The sequence below is a fragment of the Eretmochelys imbricata genome, chromosome 2, assembly GCF_965152235.1.
Source record: "Eretmochelys imbricata isolate rEreImb1 chromosome 2, rEreImb1.hap1, whole genome shotgun sequence".
NCBI lineage: Eukaryota > Metazoa > Chordata > Testudines > Cheloniidae > Eretmochelys > Eretmochelys imbricata.
Window position 1 is genome coordinate 180,928,465 of NC_135573.1, and position 20,272 is coordinate 180,948,736.

The following is a 20,272-nucleotide window of genomic DNA, read 5'->3' on the forward strand; positions in this document are numbered from 1 at the left end:
TGTGTGTGACCCGCTGCAGTCTATCGGCTCGCCCTGCGCCGCTCCTGCCTTTCCTCTTGGCTAGAGACATAAGGAAGGCAGGGAGGGGAGTTTAAAGAGCTCAGCGCTCCCTCCTCCCACGTCCTATCAAGAGGATCAGAAAGCCCTTGACGTGGCCCGGAGCCGATTGGCCAGCAGCCGATAGGATCTCTGCGGCCAGCAAATTAAGGCGGAGGAAAGTGTGCGACTGATCGCAGTGTCCACCCTTCTGCCCTCTGAGCCACTCCGGGCTCCGGCTCCCACCAGCAGAGAGTCGCCGCCGGAGCCAACTCGCTTCTCTCACACGCAGCGAGCCATCTAGCGCAGCGCCCGGGAGAGGATGGTGACAGTTTAACCTAATCCTGTCCGGGGCCTTAGATCCGACCCCGCGGGCGTTGTGAAATCCTAGTTATTCTCCATACACACAAAGTGGTGGGCCCCGCAGTGTCTCCTTGCCTCCCCCGGCCCCGCAAGCTCTCCTAAGTTTGGTTCCCGGGCCGAGTAGCCGGCTCTGTGTTCTCTCGGGTGGCTCCGCTGCTTAGTTTTGTAGGATTTTTATTTGTTATTGGCTGGAAGCTGGGGATCAATTTAAGACCTTCTTGCTTGGTGTGTGTAGGATTTACTCTGTGATCATGGAGTACACAGCATCCCCCAAACCTCAGCTCTCCTCCAGAGCCAACGCGTTCTCCATTGCTGCTCTCATGTCAAGTGGAAGCTCGAAAGAAAAGGAAAGTGCAGAGAGCACCATCAAACCGCTGGGTAAGTTGTATTCCTGGGCCCTGCTGTCTCAGCCGCGGGACTGGATCCTGTGTCGGTCCTGCCCAAACGGATCTCTGGTCCGTTCCAGGAAGCAGGTAGCTAGAGAGGAATGAAGTCAAATATCTGTTGGGAGGGAGGGGCGTTGCGTGTCACTTAATGCTTTGAAAGTCAGAACACAGTGTCGCGAAGCCAACAGATACGAAGCAAAGAAAGTAAAGGAAATTGTTTAAATGCTACGCGGCAGATGTGTGAGGAATCCAGGCTGAGTTTGGTCCATGTTCTGGCTTTCTCTGTGTGTTCTTTTTAGTCTGGTCAAAGAAATACTAACGCATTTGACTATTGTCAGTCCATTTTCCTGTATTTTAAATTGGTTCCTTGTGGCATTGATTACTGTTTTAAGGCTAGGCTTTCCCTCAGAATAACACCAAAACTCAACGCAACCAGTCCAGATGTCGCTGAAACCTGAGGTTTGGAGGCAGTAATAGTTGCAAAGGGTATACATAAAAGGGCAAGTTAGCCAAGCTGGGATCCAATTTTAGCAAATTATAAAGCTAGAGTGCATGATATACACATTCATATTTTCATTCGCGTACTTGCATTTAATGGGAGAACATGAGTAATTTTAATAAATAACTAGCACCAGCAAGAGAATTTTAAAATTGCTGTTTAATTGCGAAATTCGCTAGACTGCGGCACAAGTCACAGAATAACTTTTGTATCTTCTGTTTTAAGTTCTTATATTTATTTACCTTACGGAAGCTAAAACTTTATCACAAAGCCATCTTTTTTTTATTCCTGCCGTCATTTTCAGTCGAGGTAGTTTAGAACATTAACCAGTAACCGTTTTCCAAATTAGTCCACTTTTAGTGACACTGTTTATTTAACAACCTTTACCATTTATAGAAAATTTCAGTCTGTGAGGAAGAAGGCAGATACGTTTCTCTCCACTCATGTGAATGATGCAAGAGACATTACTTTAAATTGTTATGTAAATTACCTGTACTTTAAGAAGTACAACAAACAAAACCCGAAAACAATTATTACGCTATTGTTTGCAGGTTAACAAGCGCTAATGAAATTATGTAAACCGTTCTGAAAGTTTTTGTTTCTTATCCTTTGATTACTTAGCCTATGCACCCTGTGAGAAGCAAAAATCAAATTATTTATGTTTAATACATAATCATTCTGAATAGTAAGTCATTGTGAGTTTCAACAAATGCGTTCGCTTACAATTATTTAAACCCTTTAGTGAATGTGATTCAAGACGACCGAGTTGAACGTCCAGATTTTTTTATGCCTATATCCAGAAACTCGCAGAAAATTACCAAAAATAAAAGACAAAAAAAAAAAAAAAGACTTTCTCCAGAATGGTAGGGTCTAGATTAATAGTATTAAACCAAAATTGGACGGATTAAGTATTGCCAGATCGCTTGATATCTGCTACATCTAATAAAGTTGTACACTGGCTGATCTACAAAATCTTTCGTGTGTTTTAAATATTCTTTTTGTTTTCTAATTTTTGGTTTATGATGGGATGTAGGCCGGATACGTTATAAAATGTGTGCTTGACACAGAATGCAGTATTTAACTTCCCTTTTGGATTATTCAGTGCTTTTGTCTATGTCTACTGGAAACACTTCTTCAAGTCATATTCGATTTCTTCTCATGTTCCAAAACACATTAAAAATAATCTAGTACACCAAATATCCTAATTCGATATTTGTATTTTGGGGATGTGGGGGAGAAATCGCTGCTTTGTGATTTTAACAGCGTATTTGTTCAAGTAAAGTTCGCTTGAGTCTGGAGATTCAAATAATATGACAAGCATATTGCTGTATTTTTGATCCAAGATCGTATAAAATGAAACCAGGACAGTGGAATTCGTTAAAGTTCTAACATAACACGGAAGAGATTATTCTAATAATAATCTCTCTTTGAATTGGTTTCGTTTCAGATGAAAATTAAGTTAAACTATTAAATGTACTTTACAAAACTTGTATGTTTCTTTGAAGTAAGAAAATAATAGTCTGAAGTGTTTGCACATACATTTATCCTAGACAAAATATTAATAGCATTGTCTCTGTATTATCCATAATTTACTGATGGGCAAAATATCCCAACGCCAGATATAGATTATTTTTAAAACCTCTTTTGAGGACGCCAGTTTCCAAACAACACATGTACATCTTTTGTTTAATAATCGTGTATTCTGGTAAATATACTGACTGCTTTCAAAATGTGTTAGCTGTATTTTTCTTCTCTTTCATTTACTGTAAGCGCAGTCGTTTAAAAGATTTAAGGCGAAGTGTTTGGTCAACCTTGTTAGGATACCTGCAAAACTGTAATTATAACAAAGGGGAGAGGGGAAAGAACAAGAATGAGTCTCTGCAAAGACTTCAGAATCCCCTCTTACTGTGTTGGCTTCTGTTTTATAGTTATATCCACGCCGCCCACAAAACACTTTCTACCCACAAAATATCTCCTGCATCACACTCAAGAAGTTTCTTTTTAAGGGTTATGATAATGGAAACAATTAGAAAACTCTCCTGCATTCAATCACACTGACTTGCGCAGTCTGCCCTTATCAAAACTGGAGCCGAATGCTCCTGTTTTAATGAGAATTAGTCATCCTGTGGTCAGTGGCAAAGTGACCTTTCCACTGAAATCCCCTATTAGCAGGAGATATTGGACAATCAGCTTTCCTGTGTGTTTGAAGTGCCCTCCGCACAAGGATCTCTGGTCACACGAGGGTAGAAAACCAGTGCAAATATACAGTCAAGTCTCTTCCCCTGTTGATCATTTTCTTCTGAAACTTTTAACTTAATCCGGTTCTGTTGATTTCTTCGGAAGCACCAGGCACCAAGACAGGATACTGGGCTAGATGGACCATTGGTCTGACCCTGTGTGGCCGTTCTTATGTTCTTCTCTGAACACTCAGTTCTGGAAATGCTTTCTGGGCTCGGGGAAGTGGGGGAAACGTCACTGTATATAAATGATCGACATTCTTGAGATTCAGATGTAGGGAAAGCCGGGGGTTTCTCTCCTCCGGTCCTGAGTCCCTTTGAGGGAGAAATTTCCCAGCTTCCTATTTTTGGACCTCCTGTCATTTGAGATGCGAGAATGTCCATGATCCTGAAAGGGCTGCATTTGTTCCTCCATTGGAAATACTACAGCAGAAAGCAGTTCATGTCCAGTCTCTCCAGTAGATAATATTCCCAGGGACCAAGCTTCCCCCCCTACCCCCCCACCCCCAAGCTAGTTTAAGGGATTCAGTGTCCGTGTGACACCTGGATAGCAGTCCCTTTAAGAGGGACTCTTAGAATCAGGCCCATTTTAAGGCGTCTCAAGTTACACTCCCAAAAATCTTTAGTGACTTTGGAAAGACTTGGACCTGTACAGTGGTTTAGATTTAGACAGGAGCCCATTGCACTACTGGCTCCTGATGGAGTCCTTGTCTACACGGCTCAGAACCTAAATGCCTTATATTTCAGAGCAATGATCGTCTCTCCTCATTGTCATCTCCCTCTCTCTCTCTCTCCTCTTTCAGAACAATTTGTTGAGAAATCCTCCTGCGCTCAGCCCCTGAGTGACTTGTCCAGCCTGGATCCCCACGGGGAGTTCAGCGCCAGCCCTGCCGCCCTCTGCACCGAGCCCCTCATCCCCACCACCCCCATCATCCCCAGTGAGGAAATGGCTAAGATCTCCTGCAGCCTGGAGACCAAGGAGCTGTGGGACAAGTTCCACGAGCTGGGCACCGAGATGATCATCACCAAGTCTGGCAGGTAAGGCTGGAGAGCAGCATGGGGAGCGGGGGAATGAATGGGGGGGGGCGGTGTACTCGCCCCGTTTTCTGTGCTGCCGGCCTGTTACAAGGGACTTGTAAAGAAAACCCCAAGGAATTACAAAAAAAAAAAAAAAAAAAAAAAAATGCGGCCAGCTGCTGTAGGGCTGGGTGGGACTCGCCCTACACCCGGCAAGGTGGAGGGGAGGCAGAACAGCTGCGAGCGCTGGCTCATCTGTGATGGAGGGGAGCAGCCCGCAGGCGCCGAAGGGCCCTGGGACTCGCTGGGGCCACCAGGCAGCGCCTGGTGCTAAGGGTGGGGGGGTGGGCTCTGCTTGCAAAGCACAAGCTTATTCTTATCCCGGTGTGCGTCTGAGCTGGGAAGAGAGGTGTCCAGCCCTCGGGATGGGTCGCTCCCCCGGGCCTCTGAGCAATGCTCACCCCCAGGATCATCCTCCCAAGTTGCACCGTCTGCACCCCGTGCTAAACTATTGCATGCATTTCCCGCTCCCAACCCGCTACATGGTTTAAAACACTATTCTACATTCGTTTTTAGAATGACAAGTTTGACCCCGAACTCCCAAAAGAAACAAGTATTTTTTTTTTTAAAATCCCATTTATTTTAAAATTGTTTGCCCTGGGTTTACTATAGAGTCCCTTAGCGCCCCCTGCAGGCCCTATGCCAGCACTATGCCTGTCATGGTCAGAGAGAGAGAGGTCCAGCTGGTTCTTTGTCACACAGACACCATGGAGCTTCCTGGAGAGGAAAGCTCCTGGTGCAATCCGCTGACCGATCAACATCTGCTGGTGTTACCAGATTGTGCTGGAGGTGCTGCAAGTATCCTACTCAGAGCTCCTGGGAAGCGGGGTAGCTGTTGGGAAGGGTGCATCATTCAGTTTCCTCCCACGCACTGATCCTCTTAGCTCTTGTACAGGAGAGTCCGGCCTTTCACTTTGGAGAGGCACGCTTCCCATGCCATTAGCATTGAGCACTTGTTGGTTCTGATCCTTTGAGTAGAGGTTGCTCCCAAACATTGGCCCAGATAGACACTGAGAGAGGTACAATGAATTAGATGTAATAGGCAATTTGTAAATGCAGGAAAGAACTTCAGATGCATTTGGATTCTTGTGGAGACCTTAAAAGCCTGAGCTTCCAATGTCCCTTTTGCAGATTTAAGGAAGATGCTTTTCACTTTGCTTTGTCTCCTTTCCTTTATAATTTAAGAAGTAACCCCCTCCAGCCCCATCAAAGGCTTCTAGAGATTTCACTGGGTTTTGGATTTGGGGCCCTACTGGTTTAGGGGACATCTCTCTGCTTGGGAAAGTGCCTGTAGAGTGTAGACTATGCACATCACAGAGTCTGTTCTATGATTGTGCTGCTCCTGATCCCACTGAAATTAATTGCATGACTTCCCAATGATTCAGTGGCTAGGTTCAAACCCTTTGTGGACAATTGGGCAGGATCTAGGCAAAAGCTTCTGAAATAACAAGAGATAAGCCATAATGACCATAGACTTCAGTGGAAGCAGAATTGGGCCCTTTATTAGCTGTAAACCAGAGCAACATAGACAGGTGATCTTTGTGAATTTATATAGTTTTTATATAGTTTTGTGACATTATGTTATATAGTTTTTTAAAATTTTTACTTTGTGTTATAACTTTGTAGCTGTGTATTTGTGCACACACAGAGAGAGTCCTGGAGAAATAAATCATAATATAAATTTGACAAATGTCTCCTTTTTAGGGTCACAACTCATGTGCAACTCCCCCATACTTATTTTAAGTTACTCATAAATTTCTCCAGTAAAAATCTGTTGGTTTTTAGGTCAGTCAAAAACAGTTTTGAAAATTCACAATTTGTGTTATGTTTGGTAGCTGTGTAAGTCACTTAGTAGTAGTTTAATTCCCTGATTATATGATTTTTGTAAATATCAAATAGCAATGCATGTTTTGTGTTGTAACATCAGGTGTAACATTTGCAATTGGAAGTGCTCGTTTTTATTACTTAAGCAATTTAAAATGCCATTTTTGGTAAATATTGGAGCGTTTAGTCTTAACATTAATTTTTCACCAAAGTTCTTGTAAAGAAAGCGCATTTGCTGGAATACTTCTGGAAAACGTTAACAGAGTAAAAGAAAATAAGTTCAACATTTGCAGAAGTACTAATGAAAATAGTTTTTGCAATATTTTCTCAGCTCCAATATATATATGTATATTTGTGAAAAAAAAATCACACTGTGTCTATACGAATGATACTCTGAAATTAGAATAATTATACTTTAACTTCTAGGCAGAAAATATATACCATATAAAAATTTATATTTCCTCCTATTTCAAAAAATTACTCTAATATCAGGGTATCCGTTCTATGTGTATTTTATAGGGCTACAGATGGTTTAAATGCCCATCAAATTGAAATATAAATATTTTGAAATTTTTTTCTTCCTGGTGACTTGAATGTAATTTTTTTTTTTAAAATTTGGAGCAACATTTCAAAAGCTCCTTTTTCTGCTGCCTTTTCATATGTTTATTTTCTAATTTCCTTCTATTTCAGGAGGATGTTTCCTACTATTAGGGTTTCCTTTTCGGGAGTGGATCCTGAGGCCAGGTACATAGTGCTAATGGATATAGTTCCAGTGGACAATAAGAGATATAGATACGCTTACCACAGATCTTCCTGGTTGGTAGCTGGAAAAGCTGACCCTCCGCTTCCTGCAAGGTTTGTTCATTTCATAGTTGATCTCTCTCTCTCTCTCTCTTTTTTTTTTTAAAGAAAATGCTGAAAAAGTACCTTTGAATGATCATTCAAAGCTGTTTGCAAACGGTGCTCTAAGAGCCTTAGTCTTTGTCCACTGGAGCTGATGGCAACGCTCCCATTAATTTCAGTGGTGCACTGTCAAGTCCTGTATCCATACATGAGCCAAATATTTGACTTATGCTAGAGGTTCCAAAGGCAAGCAGGATTTGGCCTGAGGATCAGTTACAAAAAATGGTTCTGACAATCAAAAGAGAAGGAAACTTTAAAAAAGACTTTTATTTTCCTCTTGTTATGACTTTTTTCCTTTGGGCCTCCTTTTTAAAGCAATCCAGGTGCCTTCAGCTCAATGCCAGTAGAAATATTAAATTACAGCTTTGATACCATTTAAAGTAGAATTTCCAGATTATTTACTAACCACTGACCAATGTTTTCCAATTAATGAGTTTACTACTGTACTATACTCATCTCTTACGTCACCTAGTGTGCATGTATCAAATATAAAAACACACACACAAGGGTCATTTTTTCAGGAAATGTAGGATTTCTGAAACTTTGGAATAATAAATAAAGTTAAATAAGTTAACCCCTTTTTCGCAATGACCAAAACAGACAGTTCACTTCTAAAACGATTGCCTCACAGCAATTGGTGCGACATGGTTGTGAACTCGTTGTGGAACATGTGGGCAGGCAGGTTGCCTCAGCTTCGGTACAGAGCTAGCTAAGCTTCAGCACGTAGGTCTCAATTTATCAGAACATGTAAGCATGTCCTTACGTCTGTGCTGAACAAGGTTGGCGTTAAGGACCTACTCAAGCACCACCGACTTAATTAAGACGTAAGCAGATGCCTTGGTGATTTTTCTGAATTGGAGCGTTAGGCTTCTGTCGCGTTTTGGGCTGCAGCCCAGGCCAGTGAGAGGTTGTGTCATTGCTTGTCCTGTAACCCTGCGTGTCTTAAAAGGAGCTGCTGCTGTAGCTTCCTGTCTGGATGTTCTCAGCCAGCATACGAGCATGCACTGAGTATCTGTGTGGTAAGCCCTGGTTCAGCAACTCTGACTCCAGCAGCCTGCTTGTTACACCACAGCCACACTCTGATCTCCACCAGTCTTGGTTATCTCTAAGCCAAGAGACCCCAACATATCCCCAGTCCCGAATTTCCTCCAAACCATCTGCCCTGAAATATCCAGCTCTCTCCTGGACCACTCAGAGACATAATAAGGTTTGTTTGCTCCCTTAAAGAGTCCGTACCCAGCACCTTGCCACATTAACTGGAGTAAGCAACTACTTCACTTCAAACACAGTACTGGGTTAGTTTAGATTGAAATAAAACAAGTTTATTAACAACTTGACATAGGTTAAATGATGCCAAATAAAAGAAATAAAGGCAGATATGGTACAAGCAAATAAAAGTGAAAATGCATCTAAAAGTCTAAAACTTAATCTAGCAAGGTACAGTCTTTGTTTAAGATGGTTTCTCTCACCAATTATTCGTTGTCCTGCACGGCCGACTGTCTCTCTGTCAGGACCTTTCTCATTCCCAAAGAATTGTCTTTGTTCTCAAACTCAGGAAGGCCTTCTGGGGATTCAGTCTCCTGTGTCTGCCTGAGGGGCAGGAGTCATGTCAGTTCTCTGTCTCTCGAGTTCAGGCTCAAGACAACCCCACTGGTTTAGCTTGATAGCTTTGTTTATGGTTAGTATGTAAATTGAGGTAAACCAATGTTCCTTCTAGGACATACCTGTTTATCACCTTTACTTCGGCTACTCTCTTTGTCTTAAACATGCTCTAGTAACATTATACAGAGGGAATACATAACTTCACTTGTAAGGGTAACCCATGCATTTTACACTGACATTAATGACCAGTGTGTTATGAGTTTTGAAATGATACCTTACAAGGCATATTTTGTACAAACATCATTGCAACCATGTGTAGAGTCTGAATACAGGGGTGCTTAGGGTCACAGTCCCAATCCTGCACTGAGACCCATATGGGTGGACTCCTGTGTCCACAAGGAACCTCTTTGAATTCAATGGGGCTCTGCGTGTGCACTGGGGCCCACCTGCAGAGTTCTAAATGCAGAGCCAGGCCTTGGACGCTATAAAGACAGGCACATTAGAAATACCGAAGATAGGTAGGAAAAAATGGAAGCATTTTCTTGTGCGCAAATATGGGGCCAAATGCGAGCAATCCTACAGAACACATGACATCTCACAGACTGCTGATCTCTGGTAGGCAGTTCAGGTTTTGTATCAGTGAAAAAATGTCTATGCTCGGATGACAAAGGTACATCAGATTCAGCAAGTTAGCAGTTGTGTTTGCTTTCAGGGAAAACAATAATTTACTTTTCCCTTTTCTTTTTCTTTTCTTCTTTATTCATTAATTTGTATGTGGTAGCACATAAGGGCTTCAGTTGGATCAGGAGCCCATTTTGCTAGGTGCTGTACAAACACAGACCAAAAAAGATGGTTCCTGCCCCAAAGAGTTTACAGTCAAAATAACATCAATAATAATAATAGTTCAGGAAAGTACACAAATGGCCTTAGGATGGGATTCTTGGTTTCTTGCATCCAGTGCATTTTGGATCCCTTTAGATATGCTAATAATCCATATGTTGGTTTTGTAGCTAGCTAATATAGATCATCTCAATAAAAAAATTCAGAGTAATATATTATGTGGACATGAAGAGGCTGATCTCACACCAGCTGAACTCGTACTGACTTTGACGGGACCACGGTCAAGCTCTATATGATTTTATTAGTAGTATTGTTTAAAGTTTGTATTGTGGCAGTACTTAGAGGTCCCAATCAGGTACAGTATCTGTACAAACATATGGCAAATGACAGTCCCTGCTTCATTTTCACCATGTTTAACCAAAACAATATGGATCATAAACCAGGCTATAGGTTGTTCTTTTAGCCCTTCTGTTAACATAATAATTTGCTGCTTACTCACAGTTTTATTTCTTATTGAAAAACATAATATTTCCTTGTGGAAGAAGGAAGGTAATATCTGTAAAGGATGGCAGGATTTGGGGAGCTCTGGTGTATTTGTGTTACACTGATCTGTTGCTGGTTTTGGCATGTCAGTGCTAACATTTTATCAAATAAGATCTGTTTAAATGTATTGCTGCAAGTTAAGTAATTGATAACTGCTATTTTTTTAAAGTGGTGTTTACCTATCTGTGTCTTTTTTGATTTCTTGCACCCTTCTCTTTGCTCTCTTAAATCTGAATAATCTGACTGCAGTGTTGTGAGCTGAAAACTGCTGAATCCCTTGGGTACTTTCTGAGATGCTGTGGGGTCTTGCAGGATTTTATGATAACTGTATATCAACTGTACACAACACTTTGTAGATGTGTAGTGGGAATTCCCACAACTTGGGTAGGTTTGTCATAAATCTCGGCTGCTGACAACACAGATAAACAAATGACCCTTTCTTTTTTATATTTTTGTGCTGGGTGCACATGATATAAAATTATTTTTAAAACCAATATTTTAATACTGTTTTATTTATTTATTTTATTTATTTATTTTAATAAAGTTTCAGGGCCTGATCCTGCTCAAATTGAAATTAAAGGTAAAACTCCTATTGACTTAAATTTGAGTTCAGTTCTGCTCCCAGTATCAGGTCAGTGGTTACATTTTCACCTAAATGATTTCTAAGATCCTAAGCCTGCAAACACACCTGGGCTTTAACTTTAGTAACATGAGACATATAATTGGGGCTACTCCATGTGCTTAAGTGTTTGCAGGATCAGACAGAACCTATGGCATTAAGATGCTGATCCTTCAAAGATATACGTACATGGATAACTCTACCAATATGAATAGTCTCAGTGATGTCAATGAGATTATTCATGGGAGTACAGTTATGCAGATGTGTAAATTGCTTCAGGATTAGGGCCTTAAGGTTTTTCTTTATTTTACTATAAAAGTAGCTTTCAACACTAGAACAACAACGGTACTTGAAATTAATAAGTACTATATGATGCCACTGGGAAGATTATCCCTTCATGGATCTTCACTATAAATAACAATTATATCCTTTTCTTCCTGCTGTCAACATTTAAATCAAGTTTATGTGACTTGAATAAAAACACTTTTCAGAAAATCCTTGTAAAGCTTTTAAAGTGCTTCCAGGGATAGATTTTTTTCTTTCTGTCTGTCTTACAAGCTACAGAGAATGTTGGAAAGAAATACCAGTCTTAAAAATTCCTGCATGTACCTTTATACTGTACCCTCCCTCTTTCCTCTCCCTTTTTGCATTGAGAAATGTTTTTGCTTCATTGACTTGGCTAGCCTAACAGACCCATAATGGTCTGGGGATTGAATGTGTATTATTTATGCATTTGTAACAGACAGTAGCAAAGAAACTTTTTTTATTACATTTTCAAACTTGAAATTTGAGCCCGATTCTGCCAACTTTCTGTCTGTACAAAGTACAGATTAAGTCAGTTAAAAGTCATAGGCCTGGAGGGCTTCCAGGATCAGGCCCAATATTAACAAACTGAACAAAAGGTAAATGTAATGAATACACTAGAAGGAACCTAAAGTAATCAGCTTAAACCTTGACTACTGTTGCAGGTAATGTAAAATAACTTACAGTAAACCATACATTTATATCAAAATGTGGCTCCTAAAATCTTTGTAAATGGAACTGAACCTCTCATAGCAAAGTGCTCACTAACTTCACTGGGAGTACTGTGTATTCCAATGGAATGCCTGTGTTTATTTCTCTAATCTATTTGTTCATCAGTTCTCTGTGCACCAGCCGCCCACTATATCTAATTTTGAATCATCCTGCATTTGGTTTACCAGATATGGTTATGGGAGAAGTCTGTAGATCGGTACGGTTCAAACATGTGGGGCCATATATTTCTGTACGATGCAAGGCACATGCAAATGTGTAAAGAGAAAATTACTTGGGACTAACCAGTGAGTTAAAATCCAAAAAAGTGGTTGAGATCTATGGTGCCACAGGCAAAATCTCTGAAGAAAAATTCTCATGGCCAACAGTGCACATTAATATGTGCAAGCAACCATGGGTAGGGCACGGGGGATGACCTCCCTCTGTGACTTTCCCATCAAGGTGACTGTTAGTATTCAACCAATGTATAGGGCCCCATAGCTGTGGCAAGAGTTAACTGTGTGTGTTTGGTTTAAGGTAACTGTGCCCAGCAGGTAAACACAGAATAGTCTCTACTCACTCTCCAAACATACATCTGAAACAGTTTGGCTCTTTGATCCTAGTTAGTCATATCTTGGTAAGATTGATTCTCTGTGAAAATGGTGTGCAGTATTGCCAAACCCAACCATTCAGAATCATGAGTCAGGCTCCCAAAAATCACAAGACTGGCTTACAAATCATGAGATTTAAAAACAATACATCTTGGGTTCTTTTTTATTTACCTTCTGGCTTTTGAGCCAGTAGGGTTAACATTTTTATCTCTTATCCACAACCATGAGGGCTAAAGACCTTTTTTTTAAAATGAAAGCTGAGGTGCTCATGAAATAACATAACTCCAAGAGCTGGGGGTTTAAGATAAACACCATTTATTACAAGTCTCATGATAAAACCATGAGAGTCAACAACACTGAGTATGGTGCACTGTTTTTCCCATCCCACACCCTCTTTCAGATACGAGGGACCTACCGCTCAATGATGTACATCTAGCACTCTTTTTGGGGCAAAGAAGCACCTGGAAAAGCAATCATGCATTGAAAGAGATAACTTGTAATTTCTATTATGAGTCTCAGACCTGGCCCACAGACGTAATGAGAGGATTCCAAGATTGGGCCAAATAAGTCAGTTGAAGAGAATGGGCCAGATCCTCAGATGGTGTTAATCGACATTGACTTAAATGGAATAACTCCAGTTTACACCAGCTGAGGATCTGGGACAACTTCCTTTCATTAAAAGTCACAAACAAATAATAGTATTAAATCATTTTCAGTTACATACAAGTTATATATGCTAAAGAGCCCAGCACTTGTAATTGTCTGGTCACAACATAAGCCTCTCACACATCCTCTGCGCTTCCTTTCATCCTGCCAGCTTTCCCAAGTAGCAGCTTGTTAACTACATGGAGGCAATGATTTTTTTTTCATGTCAAACCACTGTATCTGACTGCAACCTTTATCTTCTTATTAATGTTATCACAACTAAAGTGACCCAGTGCAGGTGAAAATAATTACCAAGCTTCACATTAATAATAAGAAAAAATACAACTTATCTGGGTTCCCTGACTAGTTCTCTCACTGCAGTATGCCTTGTTCTTTGAGCTGGAGTCATTGTCATTTTAAGCGCTTATTAGTACAGCTGCTGGAAGACATGATCATTTTTTCTTTTGGAAAAAAGACATAACAGTGAAATAATGTCTCTATTTTAGATTATTTTTATCCACTGCTTAGATAGAATTAGTTATGCTTATAAAAGAATAATATGCTTAGTGAATGAGAAAGTCTTTAAAAAGATGGATTCTTCATTATATTCCAGTGGGTGAAGAACTCAGTCATGTCTTCTATAATTTTTCATTAGTAGTTATGGTATTTCATGGATGCAGCTTAAGGGAATCCTATATTTCTTGCTTTGCTGTTAGATCAGTGTGGTTCTAAGATTTGAGAAAATACATCTTGGTGAGGCCATTGGATATCGTGAAGGCATAAGACTTATTTTAATTTTGTGTGGATACATGTTTATAAAGTCAGTACCATTTACACAAATCTGACTGTAAGACCTCTGTGTTTGTTTGTTTTTTTAGGTTGTATGTGCACCCTGATTCTCCATTTACAGGGGAACAATTATTAAAGCAGATGGTGTCCTTTGAAAAAGTGAAACTGACGAACAATGAACTGGATCAACATGGGCATGTGAGTAACCTACTCTGTGGTAAGGAGTAAAAAAAAAAAAAAAAACAGCACAAATTAGCTATGAGTCTGTTACAGTATGACATTAATTGGCACACTTCTTGGCACTCTGATCCCAATGGCAAAAGTTCAAATGGGCTTTGAGACTGACCTACCCTTCAACCTTTACAAGTGGTCCCTTCATGTCAGTGGCAGTGCAATGGCAGAGGCTTGTGGGAAAGTTTGTACTCATCGGTTTGCCCTCTGCTGGAGATGATCAGATGACTTCAGACTCCCTGGCTTGTCAATTCAACACCTTTCATCAGTGTCACATTTACCTTTCGTGGGAGATGTGTGGCATTACCCATTGCAGTCCAAGGCCATAGACAGCTTGTAAAAAAAGAACTATCTTTAGCTTCCATGATTTATCATTTGTATATTAATTTATTAACGGGATGGATGGGGTAAAGCCCAGATCATCATAGTGTTCTGATCCCATTTCCACTGCTATCAAAGGGGCAGAATCCAGACCTAAATCAGGGGCAACATCCAGTGTCAAAGAGAAGAGAAAAGAGACACACATGGTTTTGTCTAATATGTTTCCATCTCTCTTTTGCTTTGACTTGCCCCACTGGATAGTGCTCTGATCTCTTAGACGCTACCAAGTGCCTTGTCATGTATACTTGCAAATCCTGCTCTGTTGAATTTGGTGTCAGTGCCCTAAGCAATCTACATGGGAGGGGTTCAACAGGGGCATGTCTTTTACTTGCTGACCCAAAGTGGACTGGGCTTGGTGTCAGTAATGTAGTCCTGACACACCAGGAAGGGTTAATCCAACACTGAAACAAAGGATGTAAAATTAAAAAGACAAAGTTGCTCCAAAGTCAATTGTGTTGGCTATAGAAACACTCAACCTTTACATAAATTAAACACAGGGCGTCATGGGGTGAACTCGGGCCTTTAAGGGGTTTAAGTCCCCACTGTGATCTGTGCCAGGTTTTCCTCCTAAGTTAACGGGCTTGGAAAAGAGAAAGCAGGTGGCTGGGAGCAGGTGGCTGGGAGCCTGACCTGGTGCGGGAGGATCAGCAGTGGCTCTCTGCTGGGAAACCTTTTCATGGGAAGGCTCAAGACCTTGTGAATTGTCTAACTTGGTGGGAAGAAGTCCTGAGGGAACCCAAGCCTGAAGAGTAGGCTCAGGATGGGAGGGTTTCCTGTACAAGATTTAGACTATGTAAATTAGTGTTAATAAGTGAGACCCCAGGAAAGGAGAGCTGGTTTTGAAAGATAAATTATGGAGGGAGGAGGCATGTAAGATACGAACTAAGGAAACTGAGGCATGGGGATATCAGACATTGGAGACCCCCTCCTCCTACAGTGGGTTATTTACTGCTTTTTCAGAGTGTTTGATAAAGCAGGTTGCTGTTTGAATTGTCCAGTAGGAATATTTCCAGTATGAATGAGAGTTTTAAGGACAGCAGTGTTGAGCCAAAGCATTTTCATGGGAAATACCTCCTGAAAGCAAAAAAAGAAAAGAACAGATGCCAACACACTATTCTTTTCTAAAGAGCTGTAGGTATATTTTTCTTAAATCCTCTCCCCACACACTTTTCTGGCTAGCATGTTTTTGTTTTTGTTTTTTGCTCTTGTTCCATAAGAGATCTCTAGAAGCAAAGCCGGTTTTTTGTTTTTGTTTTGTTTCAATGAGCGTAGGATCATGCCCTAAGGTCTTGATCCTGCAATGAGATCTGTGTGGCTGAATGTTGTGCATGCAAAGGCCACTGACATCAGTGAGGCTCCAGGTGGGTAAAGGGATGCCCTTGTGTGCAATTCATTGTAGGAGTGAAGCATTTATTTTCTTAAACCATCTAAGACATTTTTATATATGTATATAAAATCTGACAGTCTACATGCTGTAACAAATATATTTTTTGTAAACGCAAGGCAGTTCATTTTAAAAAAATCACTTTCCTGAGCTAATGCTGCAAACGATCACTTTATAGTGAAACCCACTTCTGTGAATACCACACAAGGGGACAATCCTGCACAAAGAACACACACTGGCGTAGCAAATAGTCCGATAGAATGGCTACGAGTGCTGCTGATGTCATCTCCTTATGCAATTATTAAGGGCCAGATTGCGACTTTCAAAGCAACAGCATCATGTTTGGGAGGGGCGTGGATGTGCCCTGAATTTGGCTTTGTCTCCACTAGCACTTTTGTCCGTCAGGTGTGTGGGAGAAAAACCCCACACCACTGACTGACATAAGTTTCATTACTGCTGCTTGTTGAGCGTGGTTTAATTATGCCACGAGGAGACTCTCTCCCGTTGGCATAGACCAGCGACACGGGACACGTTACGGCGGCAGAGCAGTGCGGACATAGCCTTAGTGGAAGTGGCTGCAGCCACTCTACCTGAGGAGAGTCAGGCAGCGAGAATGCCTCTGGTGGTGCTGGAGACAGCACCTCCACCTCCTTTTTGGAGGTGCAGTCTATGTTCTCCCCCTCATTTGGTTAACTAAAGCATGTAGCAGGATGGAAGGGCCTGTCCATACCCTCACCCACGGCTACCCTTTTTGCGGTATGTGGTAACACGGCTAGTACTATGACTCCCTCAAATCTTGCATCAAGGAATACAACCACTTGGATCATGACTACCCCCTGCACAGGTGGAGAATCAGAGAAACAAGGCAGAGAACTTTCCTCTTTTCTTGCTCACGTGTGCAGGGAGCCACTAGAGTCTGATCCTAAATCTGCTGGGCACCAATGTACCATAAGATGATGGCATTTCCATAAAGGAAGATCTCACCAAAGACAAAGGACCTGACAGTGCATCCCGGTTGCATGCAACACTCCTGTTTACATCCAGTGCCACACAAGGACTATAGTACCAGGTCCAAACGCTGTGGGAAGAACATATTGGTCTATGTATTTATTTTAGAATACTCTCCATTTAATTTTTGTGTCCTTTTATGTTGGAGTAGTTGTCAATATGTAAATACCATCACCAGATACTGTATAGACCTATGAAACAAATTCATTCTATGAAGCCTTTGAAACAGATGGTTCTTTGAATTATGGCAATGATATTTTTGAGTTAAGCAGCTTTGATTTTTAGGCCTTCTGAAATGGCACCTTTGAATTTAAAAAGCTCCTTTTCTCTGACTGGTTCTCTTATTTGGCCTATTAAAATGTTCATTGCATTTGACGAGCCATATTGGCTCATGAGGGAGTCTTAATGGCCTTAAAATGCCTTAATATTTTCGGTTTTCAGATACAAAAGTTGAAACTATGCTAACCCCTGTTTTTTATGGTCACTTGTTCTTTCCATCCCCTGAAAGACACTTCTGGTTGTTGTTACAGGATGTAAAGTGGTGAGGTGTTCTATTTATAGAAGGGTTCTTTTTCTGAAACAAAATCCACCTGAAGTGAAGAAATGTTCTTTTTTAATTTTAAGCTTAGCATTTGTTTTTCTTCTCTTATTCTGAGACTTCTGGACTTGTATCCTTAATACACATAACAACAGTGATGGCACTATTTGTATTCAGTCTATGCACTGGGCAGTAGTCTTTTCATTGTGTGCATGACATAAAGTTTGTTGCAAGGAAACACACAGTAAAACTCTGCATTTGTATGTGTCTCTGGTTTACATCTTAGAACTAAGAGTAATTATAGAAATAATATGTTGAACACTTTTGTCTTTCTTTCTATTTATGGAACATTTGTGAATGATTTTTCTCAAATTTATTTTAAAAGGCTGGTAAAATTTTTCACAAATTTCATATACTTTATGGCTTGCTACTTATGCCTTGCTGTGATTGGTTACATATATCACATGGTATTATTTCCATTCCCTGATTAGATCAGCTCTGAGTATAACTCTTGCATGGCATTTGTGCTAGAGAAACTTGATTGCATGCGTGTTCCCAGAAAATGCACACACAGGGTATCAACATGGCTTATGAGTAATCATTTCATCTGGGATTTTCAAAGTAGCCTATGGGAGTTAGACACTAACTTTCTTCAATGGACAATGGGTGCCTAAATCACTTAAGCTACGTTGAAAATCTAAACCTATCAATGTGAATAAATATTAGTGGACACTTATTTGCAGTGTTCACCCAGCTCTAATATTTACGAGCCTTGCCACATTCACTGTTCATCTAACACATACATGAGTAGACTTATCTCTGTCTGGCATACACAGAGTAGTATACATGTGCACCTAAGGTATATGCACTTGTGTGGTGGCAGTACGGGGGAGGAGGGGAAGAGGTGTAAACAACTACAGACACAAAGAAGGGGGGTGCGATCAAATAAACTTGAGAACTACTGACTTAAACTATCATTCATATAACTTTTGAATTGGGCGCAGAGTACAGCGTTTCTTTATGGCTGATGCGCTTCATGAACCAGGTTGTTTATGAAAGTTTTGTATGCAAGAAGAGAAAGGGGCACTGAAATGCACTATCTGGAGGGCTAAGAGTGACACACAGTTGGGAGTGGATAAAGAAGACAAAAGAGCAGTGAGGTGAAAAACTCTGGAGCAGCCTAGGGGATGGAAGGGGAAGTGGGAGAAGGGCAGAGAAGTAGATGAGGTGATGTATTGTGCAGTGTCTTGAAGGTGAGAGCAAGGAGCTTGAAATCAATGCAGAAATAGAGTGCAAGCCAGAGTCAGGAAGAATACTGAAATGGTAAACGTTTGCTTACTACACAAAGCACTAAAACGATGTCTCATTCTCATGATGATTGTAATGCACTAAATTCTGCTCTCCATTGCACATGTGCATCCCCACTGAAATCAGAGTACAAGTCAGAGCAGTACTTGGCCCAATGGGAGGAGAAAAAGGTACAGTAGGAATCGACTGATGTAACAAAGCTGATGCAAGAGCACAGCTGTAATGCAATAGGTAACCTGCATTATTTACTGAGTTATCAAGAAAGACTGTGTTTCTCCTGTTGACTTTCAGTTTAACACTTTTCTTTGAATGTAGATCGGCTATTCCAGATGATGTACTGAATTTCCTGTGAGCTCCTTGCAGCCCTGTAAAATGGAACTACCTACCCAATCCCACTGCCAGTTTAGTCTCAAAGCTGTGATTATATCTAGAATGAAAAATGGTGCAAACCTAACTCTACATTTCATTTTTATATTCTAGTATTGTGATTAGAAACTGGGCAAATAGAACTCAGCCCGATGCCAACGGAAGTGAATGGGTGTCTTTCCTACGGTTTCAGTGGGCACTGAAGTCAGTTCATTGGAGGATTAGACAAGAATGGATTTTTTTCCACAAGCAAATGTTAATGAAGAAAAACGGCAAAATTTGCAACAAATATTCCCTTTGATGCGTTACTCACGGTCCTCCTCTGCTTTTTGATTTCTGTTAGTTTAGCAGTCAGATTTGAGTATATAGGACAAGCTGCTTTAAAAGCCAGGTTTGCACCATAAGCACCTGATTTATTTTTCCAAAGGAGCCACAAGCTGGCATCATTTTGTGTGTGTTCACAACTTTGTAGTTGCCCACTCCTGTGTGTACACTTTTCAAGCACTCAAACTTGCCTAGGCAGTTAATAACTTCAAACACCTTTGCACATAAGTGATAGAATGTGCACATGTCAAACCTAGCTCCTGGATGAACAAGTGTTAATTCTTGGAGAGAGTGTGCTCAGGAATTTTGTGCACGCATAAAAGGAGGCCATTTTCTGAAATTTATGCCTTAATGGCCTGGTTATCAGAAGTGAGCACCCATTGAAGTCAAAGGAAGCGGAGGTGCTCAGCATCTCTGACAGTCAGCTCCTATGTATCTACATTACTGCTGCCATGGTGTAGCCCTGTAACTTTAATGTGCACTGGCTTTTTACAGTCATGTTCTGTTCAAGTTGTCTTAATCTTAAACTCAGGACAACCTTTTGTAACTCTTTGCTTCAGATCATTTTGAACTCCATGCACAAGTACCAGCCCAGGGTGCACATCATTAAGAAGAAAGATCACACTGCCTCCTTGCTAAATCTGAAATCTGAAGAGTTCAGGACGTTTATCTTTCCAGAGACAGTTTTCACAGCAGTCACTGCCTACCAGAATCAGTTGGTGAGTGTGATGCTAGATCATTTTTAGA

General features: G+C 40.9%; 1 protein-coding gene across 1 annotated transcript in view; it reads left to right on the forward strand.

Moving 5' to 3' along the window:
* The first annotated feature begins 650 nt into the window (after positions 1–650).
* The window catches only part of TBX20 (T-box transcription factor 20), a 45,042-nt gene continuing 25,420 nt past the window's right edge, over positions 651–20,272 (forward strand). The window contains exons 1-5 of the mRNA XM_077809235.1: positions 651–777; positions 4,325–4,559; positions 7,113–7,277; positions 14,075–14,183; positions 20,086–20,244. Coding sequence (XP_077665361.1) covers positions 651–777; positions 4,325–4,559; positions 7,113–7,277; positions 14,075–14,183; positions 20,086–20,244 — 795 coding nt within the window. The remainder of the gene's footprint in view (positions 778–4,324; positions 4,560–7,112; positions 7,278–14,074; positions 14,184–20,085; positions 20,245–20,272) is intronic.